This window comes from Crocuta crocuta, unplaced genomic scaffold (assembly GCF_008692635.1).
Source record: "Crocuta crocuta isolate KB4526 unplaced genomic scaffold, BGI_CrCroc_1.0 scaffold306, whole genome shotgun sequence".
Lineage (NCBI taxonomy): Eukaryota > Metazoa > Chordata > Mammalia > Carnivora > Hyaenidae > Crocuta > Crocuta crocuta.
The window spans coordinates 2,533,119-2,555,677 of record NW_027529630.1 but is presented as its reverse complement, the minus strand read 5'-3'; the positions used below and the strand labels follow the sequence as shown (position 1 = coordinate 2,555,677).

At 39.5% G+C, this 22,559-nt stretch overlaps 1 protein-coding gene across 1 annotated transcript in view; it reads right to left on the bottom strand.

Annotated features, from left to right (window-relative positions):
- The window catches only part of MRPL48 (mitochondrial ribosomal protein L48), a 62,722-nt gene that overhangs the window by 29,453 nt on the left and 10,710 nt on the right, over nucleotides 1–22,559 (bottom strand). The window contains exons 3-4 of the mRNA XM_077762271.1: nucleotides 14,632–14,684; nucleotides 11,630–11,667 (exon numbers count right to left, since the gene is read on the bottom strand). Of these exons, the coding sequence (XP_077618397.1) occupies nucleotides 11,630–11,667; nucleotides 14,632–14,684 (91 nt within the window). The remainder of the gene's footprint in view (nucleotides 1–11,629; nucleotides 11,668–14,631; nucleotides 14,685–22,559) is intronic.

Sequence of the window (22,559 nt, the reverse complement as noted above, 5' to 3'; positions counted from 1 at the left end):
CATCAGAGAAATGCAAGTCAAAACCTGTCAGAATGGCCAAGATCAAAAAAATGAGAAACAACAAGTGTTGCAAGAATATGGAGAAAAAGGAATCCTCTTGCGCTGTTGGTAGGAATGCAAAATGGTGCAGCCGCTGTGGAAAACAGTATGGAGGCTCCTAAAAAAGTTAAAAATACAGGGCTCCTGGGTGGCTCAGTTGGTTAAGCATCCAACTCTTGATTTTGGCTCAGTCGTGAGATCAAGCCCCACGTCAAGCACTGCACTAGGCATAGAGCTTGCTTAAGATTCTCTCTCTCTCTCTCTCTCTCTCTCTCTCTTTCCCTCCCTCCCACTCCCCACCCTGCCTCTTTCCTGCACATACTCTCTCTCTCTCAAAAATACAATAATTTTTTAAGTTAAAAATAGAACTACCCTACAATCCAATAATAGTACTACTGGGTACTCGCCACCCCCCCCAAAAAAAGAACACCAATTCAAAGAGATACATGCATCCCTGTTTAAAGCTGCATTATTTACAATAACAAATTATGGAAGCAGCCCAAATGTCCATCAACAGACAAATGGAAGTGGTGTATATCTACTAAGGAATATTATTCAGCCATAAAAAAAAAAAAGAATGAAATCCTGCCGTTTGCAACAACATGGATGGATCTAGAGAGTATAATGTTATGTGAAATAAGTCAGAGGAAGACAAATACCATATAATTTTGCTCTATGTAGAATTTCAGAAACAAAACAAATAAGCAAAGAAAAAAGAGACAAAATAAGACACAGATTTTTAACTATAGAGAATAAACTAATGGCTATCAGAGGGGAGGTGCATGGGGGGTGAAATAGGGAACGGGATTAGAAAATATACTTACTATGATGAGCACAGGGTAATGTATGGAATTGTTGAACTATGATATTGTATACCTAAAACTAATATAACACTGTATGGTAGCTATACTGGAATTATTTATTTTTGAGAGAGAAAACACAAGTAGGGGAGGGGGAGATGGACAGAGGTTCTGAAGCAGGCTCTGCACCTGAGAACAGTGAGCCCAATGCCGGGCTAGAACTCATGAACTGTGAGATCATGGCCTGAGCCAAAGTCAGACATTCAACTGACTGAGCCACCAAGGCACCCCTGGAATTAAAGCTAAAAATTTAACTTAAAAAGAAAAAAGAAACTGTAACCCAAAACATACGGTGAATTGGCCAAGGTCATCCAGCAAGTGAAAGGCAGAACTGCAATTTAAACCAAGGTCTTTCTCACTGAACAGCCTGTACTCAGATGGGTTATTATGACATCTGAATTTCTGGAATATAAATTCTGGCTAGATATGATCTTTCCTAGCTCAGATATCAGTTTCTTATCTCTACTCTTTCACTAGAACCAGCCCTCCACAGCTCTTCTCTGTCTATCTCTCTTACTCACTGTCTACATTCTGGAGAAGTGTTAGTCCTAGGTTCTGCTCCCTTTCCTCCCAGTTCCTGTGGTCCTGCCCTCATCTTCCCAGAGCCACCATTCTAAGGGGAGGTTAAACAGAAAATAGTGTGGAGAAATGAAATGTTTCTTAGGCTTCTCTTTTCTAAAATGGGCTTCCAAGCAGGTCTGCTCTATGCCAGGCCAATCACAGATTGGCTTCACAGCCAATCCTGCATTTATACTCCATACTGTTTCATCAAGAGCAATCCTGGTTTCAGAGCCAATCCTGCATTTACAATCCACACTATTTCATCAACACAAACGTTAGATATCACACTTACTACTTACTATTTGCCAAAAACAGTATAGACGCTGGGACAAAGATGACTAGAATATGGCTTTTCCCTGGAGACACTCAATGGGTACCGGAGAAGGATGATAGGAAAGCAGATAACTACCTTATGGTGCACAAATTACTTTAACAGAGATGAGAGCAAGGTAGTGAGTGCCTAGAGGAAGGAACAATGATCCAGCCTTGGTGGGGGTAGGTGGTAAGAGTAGGGAAGGGTAAGGGGAGTAGGTCCAGGAAAGGTAACAAATGCATTCTTTAAAGAGGAGTAAGAGTTTGCCATGCAAGGAGGAATGAGGTGTTTTTGGCAGAGGGTCCAAAGGAACACTGGACACAACTGAGGTATCTTCTTGGCTACTATCCCGATTCTGCCTCTCTGAAACTAAGACTTTGACCCTTTGAGTCTTTGGGTTCTTATGCTGTAGAATGGAACTTACAGTCTAGTGGGAGGAGGGAATCATTAACAGAAAAGTCACAAAATAAATATAAAAGTATAAATTGTGATATATATATCACAATTGTGTATATAATATATAGGACTAAAATTGTATATATTTTACACTGGAAGATCAGAGAAGGCCTCTCTAAAAAAAATGACATGTGAACTGAGACCAGAATTCAGAGGAATATAATGGTTATCCACAGGGAGAAGAAGTGGTTAGAAAGCAGGAGAAGAGGGAGACTTACTGCTTATTTTATACTCTTTTGTATCTTTATTACAAATGAAGATGTACATGTATTATCTATTCAAAAAAATAAATAAATAAAACAAATTGAGACTAGGAATTTATTAGGCAAAAAGAAGGAGGATGAATGTTCCAGAGAGAGGGAACAGCACGTATAAAGGCCCCATTATGGGACACCACTTGGCACATTCAAGGAAAAGAAAGGCTGTCAGTGTGGCTAAAGCAAAGTGAAAAGGGCACACAGTACAGCAGAGACTAGGATAGTGGGTGGGAACACACCACACTAGGCCTCATAAAGGGTTTGGATTTCAAGCTGAATGAACAGCCTTAAGCAGGGAAAGTATACAACTGATATGTTTTTGAAAGATCCTTTTGGTTGATGTCTGGAAGAGGGGGTGGGGAAAGAGAGCATGGGTGGATTAGGAGATTCAAGCAGTAGCCTTGGCTAAGTTGATCTCACTGTATCTACATCTACCTCCTCACCCCATTCCATCCTCTAGAGCTGACAAACTAATCTTTCTAAAACACAAACCTAAACACATTACTCTATTTCATTAATTCAACAATTTATTCATTGTACACAATTTTTAAAAAGTATTTACTATGTGCCAGGCACTACAGAGACATTAATGAATGAGGCAGGGAAGGTCTCTGTCATATTTCAAAATGTTTGCACTCCTTAGGTAAGCACTGAAGAAACTTGATTTTATAATCTAGTTCCAACTACTTCATCTCCTCATTCTCTTTCTCCTCCAAACCTTTAAAAGCTTCCTCCTCAGCCACAAAGATAGCCCTTGCCATTCTGTATAAGCCATGCAGTTGCCATGCCTCTGTGCCATGCTGGGCAGTCCCCCAGCTGGGCCTGCACCTCTCTGACTAGTGAAATCCTAGCCAGCCTCCAGGGCAGCCCAAGTATCACCATCTCCGTGAAACTATCCTGTTGCCCTAAACATACAAAGACCATCGAGTTTACTTCATGGTTATAGTTCTCCCATGCCTCCATTATTTACTGAAACGTTCTGTCTAAATAAAGGAGAAAACTCAGATGCCAACCACCATCTGTAAGTACACAGAAACTCAATCACCCCCACTGGTTTCAAAAAGGTGATCTTTGAGATGGTGATACATCTAAGGGGAAAGCGCCACACGGCCTGCCTCAGCCTCTCGTCTGCTGGAATTCCTTGGTGAGGAAACATTTTCAAATTCAGTTTAGGCCAATTCCTATAATTAGAGCAGCTGGTTAATTAGAAGCTGGTTCAAACTGCTATTAAATTAACCATTTTCCCCCTTAAGAAAGGTTTTGGTCAAATTACCAGTGTTTAAACAGTGTAATTAGCCAGTTGTTTACGTCATAAAATTTACCAACTTGAAAACCTCTGATTTCTAATAAGTTCAAATGAATTCTTTTCCTGCTCCTAGTCCTCAAACTGGGTTTCCTGCTGTTACATTAACATTGCAGCCTCCTAAGAGGAAAGGCAACTCTTTTCACTGAAGACACAGAACACGAGGGTTTCAAAAAGAGGCTCTGAAGATCTTTCAATTAGCACAATTATAGGATATAATCAGTATTGACTTCTCCCACATCACATCCCTTTACTTTATATATGCCAGTGCGACTGTCCTTCAGTGTCCTTGTTTATAAAACTGAGAACTAAACCCACCAATCTAGGATGGGGTAAACAATGTCATTTTACTTATTTCTCCTTCAAAATGAGAACAAGCAATTTTACCAGAACTACATCTGAGAAAAAGAGGAAAATACTGGGGTAGCCCCAGTCAGGATTAATTACTGGATATTCTCTCCATTCAGACCCTTACACAGCACAAGGGAAGGTATATCCCAGCACCCAGGATTTCAATGTGCCATGTTTCTCTGATTCCATCTTTTGGCTCATGCTGTAATGAGAGGCCTCTGGGTCCTCTTTATTTAAGCTCCTCAGACATCTTTTTCTGTATTTACTTCTCCCTCTCTATGTATGTTTAAATCAGTAAGAAAAAGACAATCGCTACAACCATGCCCATCTCTTGGAGAGAGCCGCTGGGATGGTACCCACACCCACAGAGAAAATGACAGGTGAAAGTATTTTTTTGAAAACCATTCTAATTCAATTTTGGAATTTCTGAGTTTAAGGATATCTCAAAGGACTCATGAAAAATGCCAAAAAAACTACATCCTTTCAAGTAGAATTATCCTGGCATGCCAGCACTGGTAAGCTTCTCCGGGCCTTCCAGGCACTAGGATTCCCTGACAACAAATATAAAATAGGCAAAAGAAAAGATAAATGGCAGGTAAATATACGAAAATACAGTCAACCATTGGGCGCCTGTGTGGATCATTTGGTTGAGCGACGGACTTCGGCTCAGGTCATGATCTCACAGCTTTTGAGCCCCAGGTCAGGCTCTGCGCTGACTGCTCAGAGCCTGGAGCCTGCTTCTGATTCTGTGTCTCCCTCTCTCTCTGCCCCTTCCTTGCTCACACTCTGTCTGTCTGTCTCTCTCTCTCTCTCTCAAAAATAAATAAATATTTTAAAAAATGTTTTAAAGAAAATACAGTCAACCAACTAGTAATGAAAGACATGCAAACCACAAATACAAGGGATGGCATTTTTTAACTTATGATATTACCAAATATTAAAAAAATAGTCACATTCAGGGGTGCTTGGGTGGCTTAGTTGGTTGAGTGTCCGACTTCAGCTCAGGTCATGATCTCACAGTTTGTGGGTTCGAGCCCTGCACCGGGCTCTGTGCTGACAGCTAGCTCAGAGCCTGGAGCCTGCTTCAGATTCTGTGTCTCCCTCTCTCTCTGACCCTTCCCTGCTCACGCTTTCTCTCTCTCTCAGAAATTTTAAAAAAACACTTAAATGTTTTTTAAAAACAGGCATTTCCTTTGACCCAACAGTTTGACTTTTATAATTTTTTTTTCCGAGAGAGAGAGACAGAGAGAGAGAGAGACAGCGCGAGCAGGCGAGGGTCAGACAGAGGGGGAGACATAGAATCTGAAACAGGCTCCAGGCTCCGAGCTGTCAGCACAGGGCCTGATGCGGGGTTCAAACCCACGGAACTGTGAGATCATGACCTGAGCCAAAGTCGGGCGCCCAAACGGCTGAGCCACCCAGGAGCCCCAACAGTTTGACTTTTAGAAATTTATCCTAAGTAAATAATCAGACAAGAATACAAATACTGATGTACAAGGATATTTATCATAGTGTTCTTTACATTGTAAAATCCTGGAGACAGCTTAAATTTCTCCAAAAAGAAAAATGTTTGAGTAAATTATGTTTACTCAAAAGGATCTTTACAGGATCTTTTTCAATGGATTTTTAACATGCCCTATTTGAACCTAGCTTTATTTATTTTTTTTTTTTTATGTTTTATTTATTTCTAGGAGAGAGAGAGAGAGACAGCGTGAACAAGGGAGGGTCAGAGAGAGGGAGTCACAGACTGAAACAGGCTCCAGGCTCTGAGCTGGCAGTCAGCACAGAGCCCAACGCGGGGCTCGAACCCACGAACCGCGAGATCATGACCTAAGCGAAAGTCGGACGCTTAACCGACTAAGCCACCCAGGCGCCCCGAACCTAGCTTTAAAAACAAAAGAAAACCCCCAAAATCCCGATTTAACTATCAAATACTAAAGTATACTACAAAACTATAGCAATCAGTAGTATTAAAAAGGGTTAGTAGTAGTATCAAATATACAGCAAATCAATGGAACAAAGTTAAAATAATCCCAGATCTATATGGAAACTTAGTATATGAGTTTCCACCTACTGGGAAAAGATGCATGTTTCAATAAATCTTGAAACAATTTTTTTTAAGTTTTTTAAACATTTATTAATTTTTGAGAGACAGAGCGTGAGCAGGGGAGAGGTAGAGAGAGAGGGAGACAAAGAATCTGAAGCAGGCTCCAAGCTCTGAGCTGTCAGCACAGAACCCAACGTGGGGCTCAAACTCATGAACTGTGAGATCATGACCTGAGCCAAAGCAGGAGGCTTACCAGGAACCCCTAAATGTTGAAACAATTGGCCACCCATTTGGTGGGGGTGGGGAGGAGGATTGCATCCCTACTCACTTCTAATTCCAGATGGATCACATATATAAAGAGGGAAAAAATACTAGAAGATAACATGAAGATTAAACTAATCTTGGAGTAGATATCTTTCTAAGCAAGAATCAAAACCTAGAAATCAAAGATAATAAACTTAGGCATATAAAAACGTAAAACTTCTTTCCAGCAAAAAACACAAAAAGTCAAGAGACAGATAACCAGAAGAATGCAAAGCAGAGATGACAGAAAAATGCTAATTTCCTTAATATATTAAAACTATATAAAACTTCTTGTAAATTAAAAGTGAAAAAGCAAACAACCCAATAGAAAAATGGGCAAAAATATAGATAGGCAGTTCACAAAGAAAGAAATACAAATAGCCAATAAAAATATGGAAAGATGATAAACTCTCTCAGGAAATGTAAATTATGAGGCATAATTTTTTACTATCAAAAAATAAGATTTTTTAAAACCCAGTTTTGACCAGAAAATAGAAATGTAAAATGAATACAACTTCTCTGAAGGGCAATCTGATGATACTTACCAAAAATTTTAATCACTATCCATTGACTCAGCAATTTCAATTCCGGGAATTTATCTTACAAATGTACCGGAACAAGTTCACAAAGAAGTATAAAGATTGTTGCTGCAGCACTTTTTTGAAATAGGAAAAACTAAGAACAACCTAAATGTCCAGCATTTAGATACAGTTGTATGCACGCAAAATATATATGTTCACATATGCATAAAACTTCTTGAAAAATATATAAGAAATTGCCATCAGTAGATATCACTGGGGAGTAAGATAGGAAAGAGAAAATTCAACTTTTCATCTTATACCTTTTTGTACACCTTATGTTTACTTTTATCCCATGTATCCATTTAAGTAGATTTATAATTCTTAACAGTTAATGATTTTAATTGTAATTTTAAAAAATTGTACTCAGAACACATACCAGTTCAAAATGAATTCTGCCTCTAATTGAGGGGTAAGGGAAGAGACCAAAGCTAGGGAATAAGTGTACTTGATCATAATCTCTTTATAAAACAAAAAGAAACAAAATAAAATTAATAGCTAGCAAAATGGTAGTAATTGCCCAATCTGGGTTTATGTGATATATTATCTTTTTCCCCCTCTTCCGTGTTTTTTAATCTTTCAAAATAAAAAGTGTAAGAGAGAAAAACAAAACAAAACAAAACAAAACAAAAACACCTTTCCTGGACCCCACATTCCTCTCCACTTCCAATTCTCTGCTCAAAGGTCATAAAAACATTGTAACACCTTTCTCTAGCTCTCCTAATCCCATTCACTCCTCAACTCACAGTTGACTTCCACAAGAAGCCCCACCCCACCTAAACAACACAGGGCTTTCCTAAGATCACCAGTGACCTCCAAGTTGCTAAAGACAAAGAATGTTAGGGTCTTATCTTTCATGATCTCTCACCAGCACACAGTTCCACCTCCAACACAGTTGACCACTCTTTCCTTCTTGAAACACTCTCCTTATGTCTGACATGAAATTATACTATGCTGGTTTTCTCCTACCATTTTGGCCTCCTTTTTTCAACCTCATTAGCCATCTCCTTCACCCTCTACCCCGTTTTTAAATGTTGGAGTTCCTAACGGTCTGATCCTTGGGCCTCTTCTCTACTTGTTCTCCTCACATGATCCCATTCATTGTCATGACTTCAATTAACATTGACAACATGATAGCTTCCAAATGTACAGTAAGCCAGACCTATATTTTGAATTCAGTGTCAGTGTATCCAATGGCCTACTTAATATATCCTCCCCATAAGCACTCAAATTCAATGTGTTCAAAACCAGACTCAAAATCCTCCCCTTCAGCCACCTGGGTGGCTCAGTCAGTTGAGCGTCCTGACTTTGACTCAGGTCATGATCTTGCTGTTTGTAGGTTCAAGCCCTGCATCCAGGCTCTGTGCTGACCACTCAGAGTTTGGAGCCTGCTTCAGATTCTGTGTCTCCCTCCCTCTCTGCCCCTCCCACACTCAAACTGTCTCTCCCTCAAAAATAAATAAACATTAGGGTGCCTGGGTGGCTCAGTCCGTTAAGGGTCTGGCTTCAGCTCAGGCCATCATCTCACAGTTCGTGGGTTCGAGCCCCGCGTCAGGCTCTGTGCTGACAGCTAGCTCAGAGCCTGGAGCCTGCTTTGCATTCTGTGTCTCCCTCTCTCTCGGACACTCCCCTGCTCCGCTCTCTCTCTCAAAAAAAAAAAATAAAATAAATAAAAACATTTAAATAAATAAACATTAAAAAAAAGGGGGGGGGGCACCCAGGTGGCTTGGTCAGTTAAGAGGCTAACTTTAGCTCAGGTCATAATCTCACCGCTCATGAGTTTGAGCTCTGCGTCAGGCTCTGTGCTGACAGCCAGAGCCTGGAGGCTGCTTCCGATTCGGTGTCTCCTTCCTCTTTCTGCCCCTCTCCTGCTCATGCTCTGTCTCTCTCTTTCATCAATAAACATTAAAAAAATTTTTTTTCATTAAAAAACAAAATCTTCCCCTTCAAACTGTTCCATATAAGGCAGTACATTCAAAATAATTCTATTTATATCATCAATGTAGTAGAAACATATTCACCATGGATTAAGTAAAAAGATTATAAAACATATCATTTGTTCCCATCACTACAAAATAAATGAAATTATCTTTCTATCTACCTATTTACCTATCTATCTATCTCTGGAAAGAGCAGTTTAATGCCTAGAAAAAGACCTGTTAGGAAACTTAACAAAATGTTAAACAATAATCTCTGGATAGTATGATTTTATTTTCTGTCTACTTCAGCTTCTTCTTGTGTGTATGTATGTGTTTATTTCCCATATTCTTTTTTTTTTAATATTTTTATTTATTTCTAGGAGAGAGAGAGAGAGACAGCGTGAGCAGGGGAGGGTCAGAGAGAGAGGGAGACACAGACTGTGAAATCGGCTCCAGGCTCTGAGCTGGCTGTCAGCACAGAGACCGACGCGGGGCTCGAACCCACGAACCGCGAGATCATGAGCTAAGCGAAAGTCGGACGCTTAACCGACTAAGCCACCCAGGCGCCCCAATTTCCCATATTCTTTAAATGAATGTTTTTCAGTTTTATAATTAGATATTCTTGGTTATTTTTTTAAATCTCCTTATAGGATGCCATATGAAGTTCAGGGCATCAGGGCGCCTAGGTGGCTCAATAGGTTAGGCGTCCAACCTGGGCTCAAGTCATGATCTCATGGTTGGTTTGTGAGTTCAAGTCCTACATCTGGCTCTGTGCTGTCAGCAAGGAACCTGCCTCATATCCTCTGGCTCCCTCTCTCTCTACCCTCCCCCATATGTACTCTCTCCCTCTCAAAAATAAACATTTTTTAAAAATGAAGTTCAGCACATTTGTTATAAAATTTTCTTGCTTAAATGGTTTACCTTAAATTAGTCAAGCTTTTAGATCTAACTTCCAGGTTGTAGGAAGGAGACAGAAGAACATGTTCTACAACACCAAAAGGAAATAATCAGACCAATCAAGAAGGGAGGACACTCTATAAGACAAATGGTCTGACCTAATCAAAAAGTTACTGTTATGTAAGTGATGAATCATGGGAATCTACTCCCGAAGCCAAGAGCACACTGTTAGCTAACTTGACAGTAAATTATATATTTTTAAAAACATAACTATTAGGGGGAAATAAAAAAAGTAGAACTGCTCTAGATTAAAAGTGACACAACAGTGAAATACAAAGTAGGAAACTTCATACGCTTCTGGTTATAAACAATGCCCACAAAAGACATTTTGAGGGTAATTATGGAAATGAATAGAGTATTAAGATGATATGGGAGCATTACTATTAATTTTCTTGAGTGAGATGATAGTATTGTGGTTCTTTAACAGAATATAGAGAATGTCCTTATTTCTAGAAATGCTGAGGTATTTAAGGGGAAAGTATCATGATGCCTGATAGAGAAAGCAAAATGTTAACAACAAATGAATCTAAATGGTGGGTACAGGGGTACCTGGGGGGCTCAGTCGGTTAAGCGCCCAACTTCCGCTCAGATCATGATCTCACAGTTCATAGGTTTGAGCCCCACATCAGGATCTGTGCTGACAGCTCAGAGTGTAGAGCCTGCTTCAGATTCTGTGTCTTCCTCTCTCTCTCTCCCCCTCTCCTGTTCACACTCTCTTTCTCTCTCTCAAGAAATGAATAATAACAAAAAAATATAAATAAGTGGTGGGTAGAAAAGTCTTCACTGTAGTGTTCTTGGAGAAAAAATTCTTTCAAGACTGTAAGTTTCCAAATGGCAAGGCCTGTATCCTCTCAATGTTGTATCCCAGCACCTGAAACACATCCTGGTACCATAAGTGTTTGCTGAGAGAATGAATAAATAAAAATAAGCCCATATTTTGAGATGCTGGGTAGTGGGGCTGGCAGAAATGGTGATGCTCTACACACTGCTGCCATCTTCTGAAAAAAAAATAACATGTAAAACCTTTTTACATACTGCCTGACATATGTGACGTGCTCAGTAAACATTAGTTCCCTTCTTTTCTCCCTTTCCTTTCCCTCTAATACTCTTTAGGCAAATGACAGATGTCATTGATTAAAATCAAACAACTACTTTGAAATTTCTTACATAATAGACAAAGCAAAAAGGGCAAGAAATTGCAATGAAACATTGAAATTCATTGAGTTAATCAGATTCAATGGACATTTATTTTGGACAAAATACTGTAAGAAAAGCCCTTGCCTAGTAGATAGATGATAGACATGAAAGATAGGTCTGAAATAGTAGCAATTACAATTAGAATAACTAATTTTATGTATTTTATTTCACTGAATCCTCAGATAATTCACTGTACCTTGTACTATAATTACCCTCATTGTTTTAAGTGAGGAAAGCAAGCTATAGAGAGGTAGTCAAAGGTTGCAGAGCAAGTATGTGGTAAGAGCTGGAATCCAAACTTACTAAAGAGCCCTTGCTCTTAACCACTACTTTAGATTCTTGTCCATTGTCCAATTCCATGTGAGGGTGGAATGTTGTCCCAGCCACTCTTCTCAAAGCTATGTCAGAAATCTTTCTAGACAAAATTATTATAGAGCATTAGAGGGTCACTTAAAGCAGGCAGACAATATCAGGAAATAACCACATACCTGCAGAACAGATGGGATTTCCTCCTGAAGTTCTGAACCTAAAAAGGGGGAAAGAGTATGTTGAATAAAATTAGATTCTCACATTTAATCAACACGTTACCAAAACCTGTATGCTGCTCATTAAGGATAAGTCAATGCTAGAAATTCCCTCGTTCCCTCCTTCCTGTCTTTCCACAAACATTACTAAGTGCCTATTATGTGCCAGACACCCTGACACATAATTACTTTTATAAAATAAAAGTATTATTTTACTTATAAAAAATAAGTCAAACGTCTCTCTCTATAGTCTAGTTGGGAGAGAGACATGTAAACGAATGTGAGCCACAATATAGTGCCGATCCAGAATGAAAACTTATACAAGATTTGGTGGAACACGAAGGAAAATGTGGTCATTCCACTAGCGGGGTAAAACCGTTTGACTGGAGTTTTAAAAATGAAGAACTGTTCTCGACTATTTAGCCTTAGGGAAAAGCTTTCTAGGCAGAGGTAGGAAAGTGGTATATTTGGAGAACAGCAAGCAGCTGGATGTGGATGGAACTTAACCAGCAGGGAAAGGGAGAGTTGGTCAAAGAGGTTCTCGTGGGCCAGGTTAAGGAAGAACTTCATACACTGTGCTAAGGAGTTTGGTCTTTACTCTGTGTAGGCAGTGGGAAGCTCCTAGCAGAGTTTAAGCACAGGAGTGACATGATCAAGTTTTTAAGCTTTGGAAAGTTAACCCTGGCAGCAGGTGAGCAGTGAATGGGAAGAGGTGGACTGAGGCAAGGGAACCAGTGATGTGGTTCTTGCAGTAGCCTTGCATTATTAGAACATGTTCAGGGAGGGTGGAGAGAAAGGACAGCAATGACAGCCAGACTGAATACAGAAGCCAAAGAACATGGAAGAGAATAACACAGCTCTATCAGTTCAGTAGGTTATCAGAGTATTTTAGTTCAGCATTCTGCAAAGTTTTGAAACTAAATTGCGGAACAAGTTGGAGACAAACAGATCTGTGATTAAATGCTGACTCCACCATGTCCAAACTGTGACCTTCAGCAAGTTCTTTTATATCTCTGTAACTCAGTTATCTCATCTTTAAAATGCAGATAATAATAGTATAATCTCATGAGACTGAAAATCTATCTTAAACCCTCTGAGCCAGTTTCCTCTTTTGTAAAATGACAATACTTATATTTGTCCTGTAGTGTTTTTATGAAGATTAGAGAGAGCATGTAAAATGATTCTATACTAAGTAAGTACTTATTGAAGTGTTGACTGATTAATGCTGGAAAAATAGATTAAGATGGAAAGAATAATAAGAGAGAGGCTTCAATAATTGTAAAGGAGTAAAGAAATCATTCAGGCTCACGAATGTCATGTGGTCCGGGGAGATATACAATTCACTGTTTTATATCGTATGGCCGCCACACACGAAACACTCAGTGAACATCTCTACTAAATAGAGAAATAAACTACCAAATGCCATTCATTACCATCTAGAGAAGATGGAGGGTAACAAACTATATATGCAAGGCAGTGAAAAAAGAACTTGGGTTTGAATCCTAACTCCAACTCATTTTAGCTATGTCATCTTAGGGCAATTAACTTACCTCTCTGGACCTATGTTATTTATGTATAAAATTAAGATAATATGACCTGTTTCATGAGATCACTATAAGGATCTATTCATTCATTAAACAAATATTTATTAAATGCCTACTATGTGCCAGACACCATTCTAGGCTCCAAGGAACAAGACAACAAAATCCTGTTCAAGACAACAGGAAACAAGACTAACAAAATCTTTATCTATATGATGCTTATATTCAAGGGGGCAGGGAAGACAATTTAAATATCTGTACACATACATATATATACAATATGTCAGGTGGGGATACCTGCAATGAAGAAAAACAAAGCAAGATAAAGAAATAAAGTCTGACTGGAGTGAAGGGAGCTATTTTACATAGAGTAGTCATTGTTGACCTCTCTGATAAGATGATTTGGGCACAAACCTGAATAAAGTAAGGGGATCAAGCCATATGGAGAGCTAAGGGAAGAATGGGCAAAGATCCTGGGGTAGGAGAGTGCTTAGATCATCAAGGACTAGAAAGGGAGCTGCCAGTATGACTAAAACTGAATAACCAGTAGCATACAGATGAGGGAACAGATTATATAAAGCATTGTAGGATATTGTGAGGAGTGTAGGTTTTATTTTGAGTAAGGTGAGATACCATTGGGAGAGTTCTGACAGACAAACTTGATTTTAAAAAGAGCCACTCTGTGAGCACCTGGGTGGCTCAGTTGGTTAAGCCTCCAACTCTTGGTTTTGGCTCAGGTCATGATTTCACAGGTCATGAGTTCGAGCCCCAGGTCAGGCTCTGCATTGACAACACAGAGCCTGCTTGGAATTCTCTCTGCCTTTCTCTCTCTCCCCCTCTCCAACTCGTGCGCATGCACATTCTCTCTCTCTCTTCCTCTCTCTCAAAATAAATAAAAAAACATTAAATAAATTAATTAATAAAAAGTATCACTCCAATCTTAGTGTGAAGGACAGAAGACAAAACTAAGTTTTCTCAAATATAAACTAAGTTTTTGTCTTCTATCCTTCAGGCTAAAATCAAAAAGAAGGAGGATCAGTTAGGACACAGGATGACGGTAATAAAGATTAGAAGGAATTGGTCCCTAGCAGTTTAGCAAAACAGAAAGCATGAGACCTGAAACTGGAGGTGAGAAATGGTTTGATTTTGTATATATTTCATAAGTAGACCTGGATTTGTTAAGGAATTGGATGTACAGTGAGAGAAATAAGTGTCAAGGATGACTCCAAGGACTTTGGCCTGGGCACCTAGATAAATCAGGTTGTCATTTACTGAGGATGGGGAAAGAGCAAGATGGCCAGGGAGTTAATACTTGAGATGTTTAGTAAACATGCAGGTGGAGATGATGAAAGACAAATGCCGGGTGAACTACCCAGCAGAGTGCAAATATTGGCTATATTTAATCACTGTTATCAATATTCTTACCTTAAGAGAGAAAAGGCTTGCTTAAAAATGGAATCATTCCTTGGACACAGCACCTACAACAAAATAGCCATATTAGGACAATCTTAACTATTCAGAGCCTTCCAAGCACCTCTTCAAAAAGAGGTTAGAAACTCAAAGTACACAAACCAAAAAGAACCCAAAGGCTCTTATCTAGCAAAGAGGATGTCCTTCAGTTAACACCAAATATGTAGGCAAACCAAAGTTATCTTCTTCATTATTCCACCCACTATAGAAAATGCTAAAAACAACAACAACAAAACAAAACAAACAGAACTTCCACTTCCATGCTGCTTTTTTTTGTTTTTTATCTTATTTTCCCTTTCCAATTTGGTCTGTTTTTTTCTAATATCAGTCAACAATTATACATCTGCCAAGCACAGATACCCTGCAACGGACTTTCTTAACTCTTCCCTAATTTCCAAAACACTGCAAGGCAAAGGCCCACAGGGTTTATATTCTAAGAAATGATAGCTAATAAGGGCCTAATAGGACTGTTTTACTCCAAAGTCTATGCCTCTGTTACAAGGCACTGTCTCAATGATGATAATGATACCAATATCAACAAAACAATAATAAAGACAGGAGGCTGTAGCAGTGGCAACTTCCCTGAGTTTCCATCCTCCCCAGTTATTTCAACCCCACTCTGTCCTACTGGTTTCCACTTGAAAGATCAGTGGTGTTACTTTAGTAAGGGAGTGTTTAACATAGAGGTCTTTTTATAAAGTAACTAGATAATAAATACTAAATGTCCTAAGGCCCCATAACAAAAAGAGACAGTCCTGTCCTCTAGGACACGGACACGTTTAAATCCCTTCAACGTGTACATGTTAAAAACCTATTACACAAAGAAATTCTGAGAAACATCATAGATAAGAGAAGCCTAAGGAGACATGATGACTAAATGTAATGACTAAATGTAATATAATATCGTGGATGAAATCCTGGAATGGAAAAATAACATTAGATTAAAAAGATGAAAGAAATAGGAATAAAGTATGGGCTTTAATTAATAATGACGTATCAATATCAGTTCATTAATTATGAAAAGTATACCATACTAATGTAAGATATTAAAAGGGAAAACTGAACATGAAGTATGTGGAAATTCTCTGTACTATCTTTGCAACTTTTCTGTAGTTCTAAAACTATTCTAAAATAAATTTTATTTTGGGGTGCCTGGCAGCTCAGTTGGTTAAGCTTTTGACCCTTGATCTCAGCTCAGGTCATGATCTCATGGCTCGTGAGATTGAGCCCAGCGTCAAGCTCTGTGCTGCCAGCACAGAGCCTGCTTGGGATTCTCTCTCTCCCTCTCTCTCTGTCCCTCCCTTGCTCACACACTCTCTCTCTTTCTCAAAATAAATAATTAAACAACAAAATAGGGTTTTTTAAATAAATAAAACAAATTTTGTTTTTTTAAAAGGCTATTATAGGGGCGCCTGGGTGGCTCAGTCGGTTAAGCGTCCAACTTCAGCTCAGGTCATGATCTCACGGTTCGTGGGTTCGAGCCCCACATCGGGCTCTGTGCTGACAGCTAGCACTCTCTCTGACCCTCCCCTGCTCACACTGTCTCTCTCTCTCTCAGAAATAAATAAAAACATTTAAAAAAATTTTAAGGCTATTATATGCCACCTACTGTGCTGAATATTGAAGGGAACATAAAAACAAAATGTAACAACATACACAAACTTTGAAATTATTACACAAAGTGAAAGAAGTCAGTCACAAAGAGCCAAATATTGTATGACTCCGTTTATATGAAATACTCAGAACAGGCAAACCTATTAAGAGAGAAAGTAGTGGGGCACCTGGGTGGCTCAGTTGGTTAAGCACCTGACTTCGGCTCAGGCCATGATCTTACAGTTTGTGGGTTTGAGCCCCACGTCAGGCTCTGTGCTGACACCTCAGAGCCTGGAGCCTGCTTCAGATTCTGTGTCTCCATCTCTCTCTCTGCCCCTCCACCACTCACGCTCTGTCTCTCTCTCTCAAAAATAAACATTAAAAAACTTTAGAAAAAGAAAGAAAGTAGATTAGTGATTGTCTACAGCTAGAGTCTGAGGTGGTAAGGATGACACCTAAGGGATAGGGGTTTCTTTTTGGGGTGACAAAAATGTTCTAAAATAGATTGTAGTGATGGATGCACACTCTCAATGTGTGTGTGTGTGTGCGTGTGTGCGTGTGTGTGTGTGTGTGTGTTTTAATGTAATCTCTAAACCTAGCATGAGGCTCGGAACACATGACCCTGAGATCAAGTGTTGCATGCTCTTCCATGCTCTACTGGCTGAGCCATCCAGGCACCCCATACTCTGAATATATTAAAAGCCATTGAATTGTACACTTTAAATAGGTGAATTGTATGGTATATGAATTATATCTCAATAAAGCTGCTAAAAAACTGTAAGCACAATCCCGGTCCTGTAGGAGTTCGAATGGCTGGAGATCCAGATATACATCTGTATTTAAACAGCTAAGTGAGGCACCTGGGTGGCTCAGTTGGTTGAGCGTCTGACTTGGACTCAGGACAGGATCTCATGGTTCATGACTTTGTTTTTTTTTTAATTTAAAAGAAAAATGTTTTATTTATTTTTCAGAGAGAAAGATAGAGACAGTATGAGCAGGGGAGGGTCAGAGAGAGAGAGGGAGACACAGAATCCATAGACAGGGTCCAGGCTCTGAGCTAGCTGTCAGTACAGAGCCAGATGCAAGGCTCGAACCCATGAACCGTGAGATCATGACCTGAGCTGATATCGGACACTTAACCTACTGAGCCACCCAGGCACCCCCTCATGGTTCGTGACTTTAAAGCCTGGCATCCAGGTCGTTGTAGTCAGCACAGAGCTCACTTGGGATCCTGTCCTCCTTTCTCTCTGCCCCTCCCCCACTTGTACTCTCTCTTTCTCTCTCTCTCTCTCTCTCAAAAATAAAGCTCAAAATATAAAATAAAAATAAACAGCTAAGCAATATACCGCAAGCATTATATGATTTAATTTAAAATAGGTGGTATGAATAACAAGCACCTCTGGCAGGAAATTCAGGTGGAGATGGTCAGGAGAGGTTCTTAGCATTTGGGGTATTACAGACATTGAGAATCTGCTCAAAGTCATGAACATTCTCCCCAGACAAATACATATAGGCATGGATATATAAAAGTTTATATATACTTCAGGAGATTCACTGAAACTCTTCACATCACCCATACACCACTATGCTAAACTAAGACCTTCTCAGGGGCAAGGGTCATGTTGTATTCTTCTCAGGTATGTTGCAGACATTCAGTCAAGGTTTGTTTTGTGAATAAATAAATGGTTAGAAAGTGAATGAGTGATAATTAATTTTATCACTCATTTATTAAGCACCCCCATCTATTTTGTTGAGTACCTACCATGCATCTAAATAAGTATTATTACCTCATTTTACAGTTGAAGAAATGGAAATTAAGTAACTTACCCAAAGTCAAACAGCCACTATCAGAACTAGCATACGATCTTAGAATTCTTTGACTCTAAAGTCCATAATTTTCCCACCACTCAATACCCTCTCCCATATGTGTTAGTACTTAAGAAATTGGGCTAGAGGGTGATCAAATTTAGGAAAAGTCTCTCAGAGAACGTGAGATCATGAAGACTGGAAAGGATATGAATAGATGGAAGGAAGGGCAAAATGCATAGACGATCCTTAAAACTGCAATTAAGGGGCACCCGGGTGGCTCAGTCAGTTAAGTGTCCAACCCTGGCTCAGGTCATGATCTCACGGTTCATGGGTTTGAGCCCCGCATCGGGATCTGTGCTGACAGCTAGCTCAGAGCCTGGAGACTGTTTCGGATTCTGTGTCTCCCTTTCTCTTTGACCCTCCCCTGCTCCCGCTGTTTCTCTCTCTCAGAAATAAAAAACATTTAAAAAAATACCCTGCAATTAAGTCAGATTCTAAAATGCTTCGTAATTATGTGTGCAATATGCTTAACCTAGTATTAGCCAGCATAAAAAGTAGGTAGGCAACAGGGAGCTTCAGGAGACAGGGGCTCTAGCCACCAGCCATCACACCTTGGCCAGTACTTCCCCTCTCTGGAGTTAGAGCAGATGAGTCTAAGTTCCTTCAGACCCAAGGCCTATAAACCATGACAAACAGAATAGAAATGAGTGAACAGAATATATTCTCAAGGGGGTTACTTCATACAGAAGAATTGGATGGGAAGAAAGATCTAGAGGACACTGATTTTTCCTCACTTTAATCATTCAGATTTCTGAGTCCCTACAAAAGCAAAGGATTTAATTATCTAAAAGACAGGCTTAACGGTTAACAACTTTCTGGAAGACATTCAAACTGTAGCGTGAACTCTCTCTCCCTTTCAGCTCTGGGAAATGTGCTTCCTCTTCCCTGCAATGCTCGGCATTATTTATCAGAACAAAAGTAATCTATTTTGGGACTATATCCACAAATACCCACTCCCCCCAGTGAGCAAACGAAAAGCAGCGATAGCTCTGCAGCAAATGGAAGAGGAGGGTGGTGATGCTACTGAATGAATGAATGAATGAATGAGGACACAGCTGCTACAGTGGGTTACAAAAATACTTGTGCCATGAGCTCGGGAGCCAAGAACCAGGGGACTGCACAGCTACAAAGAACTGAAGTCATGGAGCAAAGTCTATACTGTATGAGTAGCTTTACACACCAGAACTCCAGGGTGAGTAGTGACAACAGTGAGTCAGGGGCCCATGAAAGCAACTTAAAGGTGTTTTATAAATATTAACAGAATACATTTCTGTATCAACAACTATTTAAGTAGCAGTTACATTGCTTATTGAGTACAACCTCTGTGCTAAGCCCTTTGCATGTACTATTTCAGTTCATCTTTACACTAATCCTCCGATAGGGGCATAATTGAGATAACTGCCTCTATTTTATAGAGGAAAAAAACAAAGGCTTAGGAAAATTCCCCAAAGTTATAGGTTTCATAAGAGGTACCAAGAATTCAAACCCAAATGAAACTGAATCCAAAGCTCATGTCTTCCATTCTACCACACTACCTCTCAAAAGAGTAATGCTAACTTATATTAGTATGAAATTCATATGCTAATAATAATAGCATCAATAATCCCACCATTCGTGGAGCACCTGCTATATGTCAACATCATTTCCCTTAATTCTCACAACCATTCTGTGAGGTAGGTATCTCTACCCCCATTTAACTGTGAAGAAACCAAAGTTCAGAAAGGTGAATTCATATGCCTAAAGCACCCAGCTAGCAAGTGGTGTTCTAGTCGACTTTTCCCTAAATTCTTTCAAAATTGCTTTTGTTTGTAGTTTTCCCTGTGACGAAGTCTCTGCCTCATATGTTTAATATGTTGACTGCCAACCCCATCTTTGCACTGAGTCTTTATGGCAGGTAGGAACACAGATTATAGATTCACACAAACCTGGGTTTAAATACCGAAACTTCCATTTTAATAACTAGCTCTCTGATCTTTGGCAAGTCACTTAAGAAATACTTGGCCTCTGAGGAATCTGGGTGTCCAACTTCAGCTCAGGTCATGATCTCATGGTTCGTGGGTTCGAGCCCTGCGTAGGGCTCCATGCTGCTAGTTTGGAGCCTAGAGCCTGCTTTGGATTCTGTGTATCCCTCTCTCTCTGCCCCTCCCCTGCTTGTGCTCACTCTCTCTTTCTCTCTCAAAAATAAACAAATAAGTGTTAAAAAAAAAATTAAGCCCTGCATACCTATGATTTACTTATGTGAAATGACCAGAACAGACAAATCCATACGGACAGAAAGCAGATTCGTGGTTACATGGGGATGGGCAGAAAGGTGAATGAGGAATGACTATTTAAGGATACAGGGTTTCTTCTTGGAGTGAAGAAAATATTCTGGAACTAGATATTGATGATAGCTGCACAACTCTGTAACTATACCTAACACCACTGAATTGCCCGTCTTTAAAGGGGGAATATTATGTTATATGAATTATATCTCAATTTTTTTTAAAGAAAAAAAAAAAAGAAATATCTGGCCTTCTACCATAGTTAACTACTAGATGGTACCTCTAGGCCACAGTTGAACTTTATTAAGCCAAATTTCCTACTTCCTCCAGGGCTAAACTGTTTCAAAATACCTGTGGTTACCTGAAATTTAAGTCCAATCTCCTACCATCTCCCCAAGTCTCATTCCTACATTTCTCTGCACACTCTCCTTTGACTCAAGCCTCACTGCTTCTCTCCATCCCAATTTCCTCTGGGCCCTCGGGGACTCCAAATGTGTTCTCATTTCAGGGCCTTTGCACATGCTCTCCCTGTCTGAATTCTAGCATTCTTTAAATCTTAGTCATGTAAGAATGAATCAAGATTTACTCATCCTCAAGAAAACTTTCCTTACTGCTCAGATGTGCCTAGATCCTGCTGTTATACACTCACATAGCACCCAGAATCTTTCTTTTGGGGCATTTATCACAATTAGTTAAGTAGTTATATGTTTCATTAGCCTGTCTGTTTTGCTAAGTATATAAGCTCCATGAAGAAAGGAAACTGCTACATCCCAACATCTACCATACTCTCTGGCACATTGTGGGTGGTCAGTAAATATCTGCTGATTAAATTAATAAATCCATCCAAACCTCACTTCCTTATCTTTAAAGAGGTTATAAAAATATTTATTTAATAAGAGTTATTGATACTACTAAATTAGATGATATATAAAAAGGACCTAGCAAGTGCAGTCACATTGTTAATGATCAAATTGGTATCAGTGATGATAATGGTGGTGATTGTTCAGCTCCTCATTTATCAAACAATATGTACCTTAGTGTATGACTGGTGCTGAGGATAAGACCATGAACAAAATAGTAAAATATCCCTGTCCTGCAGAGCTTACAGTCTAATAGTAACCAGAAAATAGCCAACTTCTTGACCACTTTCCTGGGCTTTGGGACTCCCTGCCTTTCTAGGCACCCTGAAACTTTTGCTCTCCTATTTCACATCTTATGTCCTTCTCATTCATGTCTGTTGGTTTGTCATTTGCTTCAGTCCTCACTGCTATTTGTTTACATAAACTGTACTCCATGTTAGACTTCAATGTTTTCACTTGAAAACATCTTACTATGAGATTAGTACCCAAAGCTGCTCCTCTGGCATGCCTTTTGTGATCACCACCCCTCGCCTAACCACATCTTTGTGGTACAGAGGATTGGTAACCCTAGAGGGAAGAATAATAATCTCTGGGTGAGTGACATTCAGACCTAAGCTTGATACTCCAGGACCATCCATTTTATGTGTAAAAATAACTCAGCAGGTGAGTCATTACTCATTCCCTGGTACATTCCGACTTCTACACACATCATCCTGCCATTTTGGTCAATCAGTATGTTTTCTGGGGTTTGATGAATACCAGCATTATGGTCTTAATGCTACTTCTACTTACTACTTCTACTGACCCAAAGAGTATGTGATTCCACTCAGTTTTATTCCAGTAAACAGGGCTTTTCACTCATCTAAAATGTGAGAGGACTGTAAGCTAAAAACTTCTTGAGCTCCTAAGGAAAGAACACTGAGCTAAGAGTCTGAAGTTCTAGTCCCAGCTCTATCACTTGCTTGCATGTAATGTCACTTTTGTTGTCACTCATTCACTCAATATTTATAAAGAGCTACTTTAGGTCAAGTACACTATAGGCTAGATACATGTAGACATAACAAAATACAGTTGACTACTCTCGAATCTTTCTAGTGAAGACAGGAGATGTGCAAATTATTTATTACATTGCAATGTGAAAGCAGTATAATGGGCTCTACAGGTCACAAAGATGGGAAGGACTGGGAAGGTCAAGGAAGGTTTTCATTCCTCATTTCACAGATGAGGAAAACCGAGATTATTGTCAAATTGGGGACACGTGAAATACTCAAAAAAAGGAAAGCCAGTTGGTTCTTAG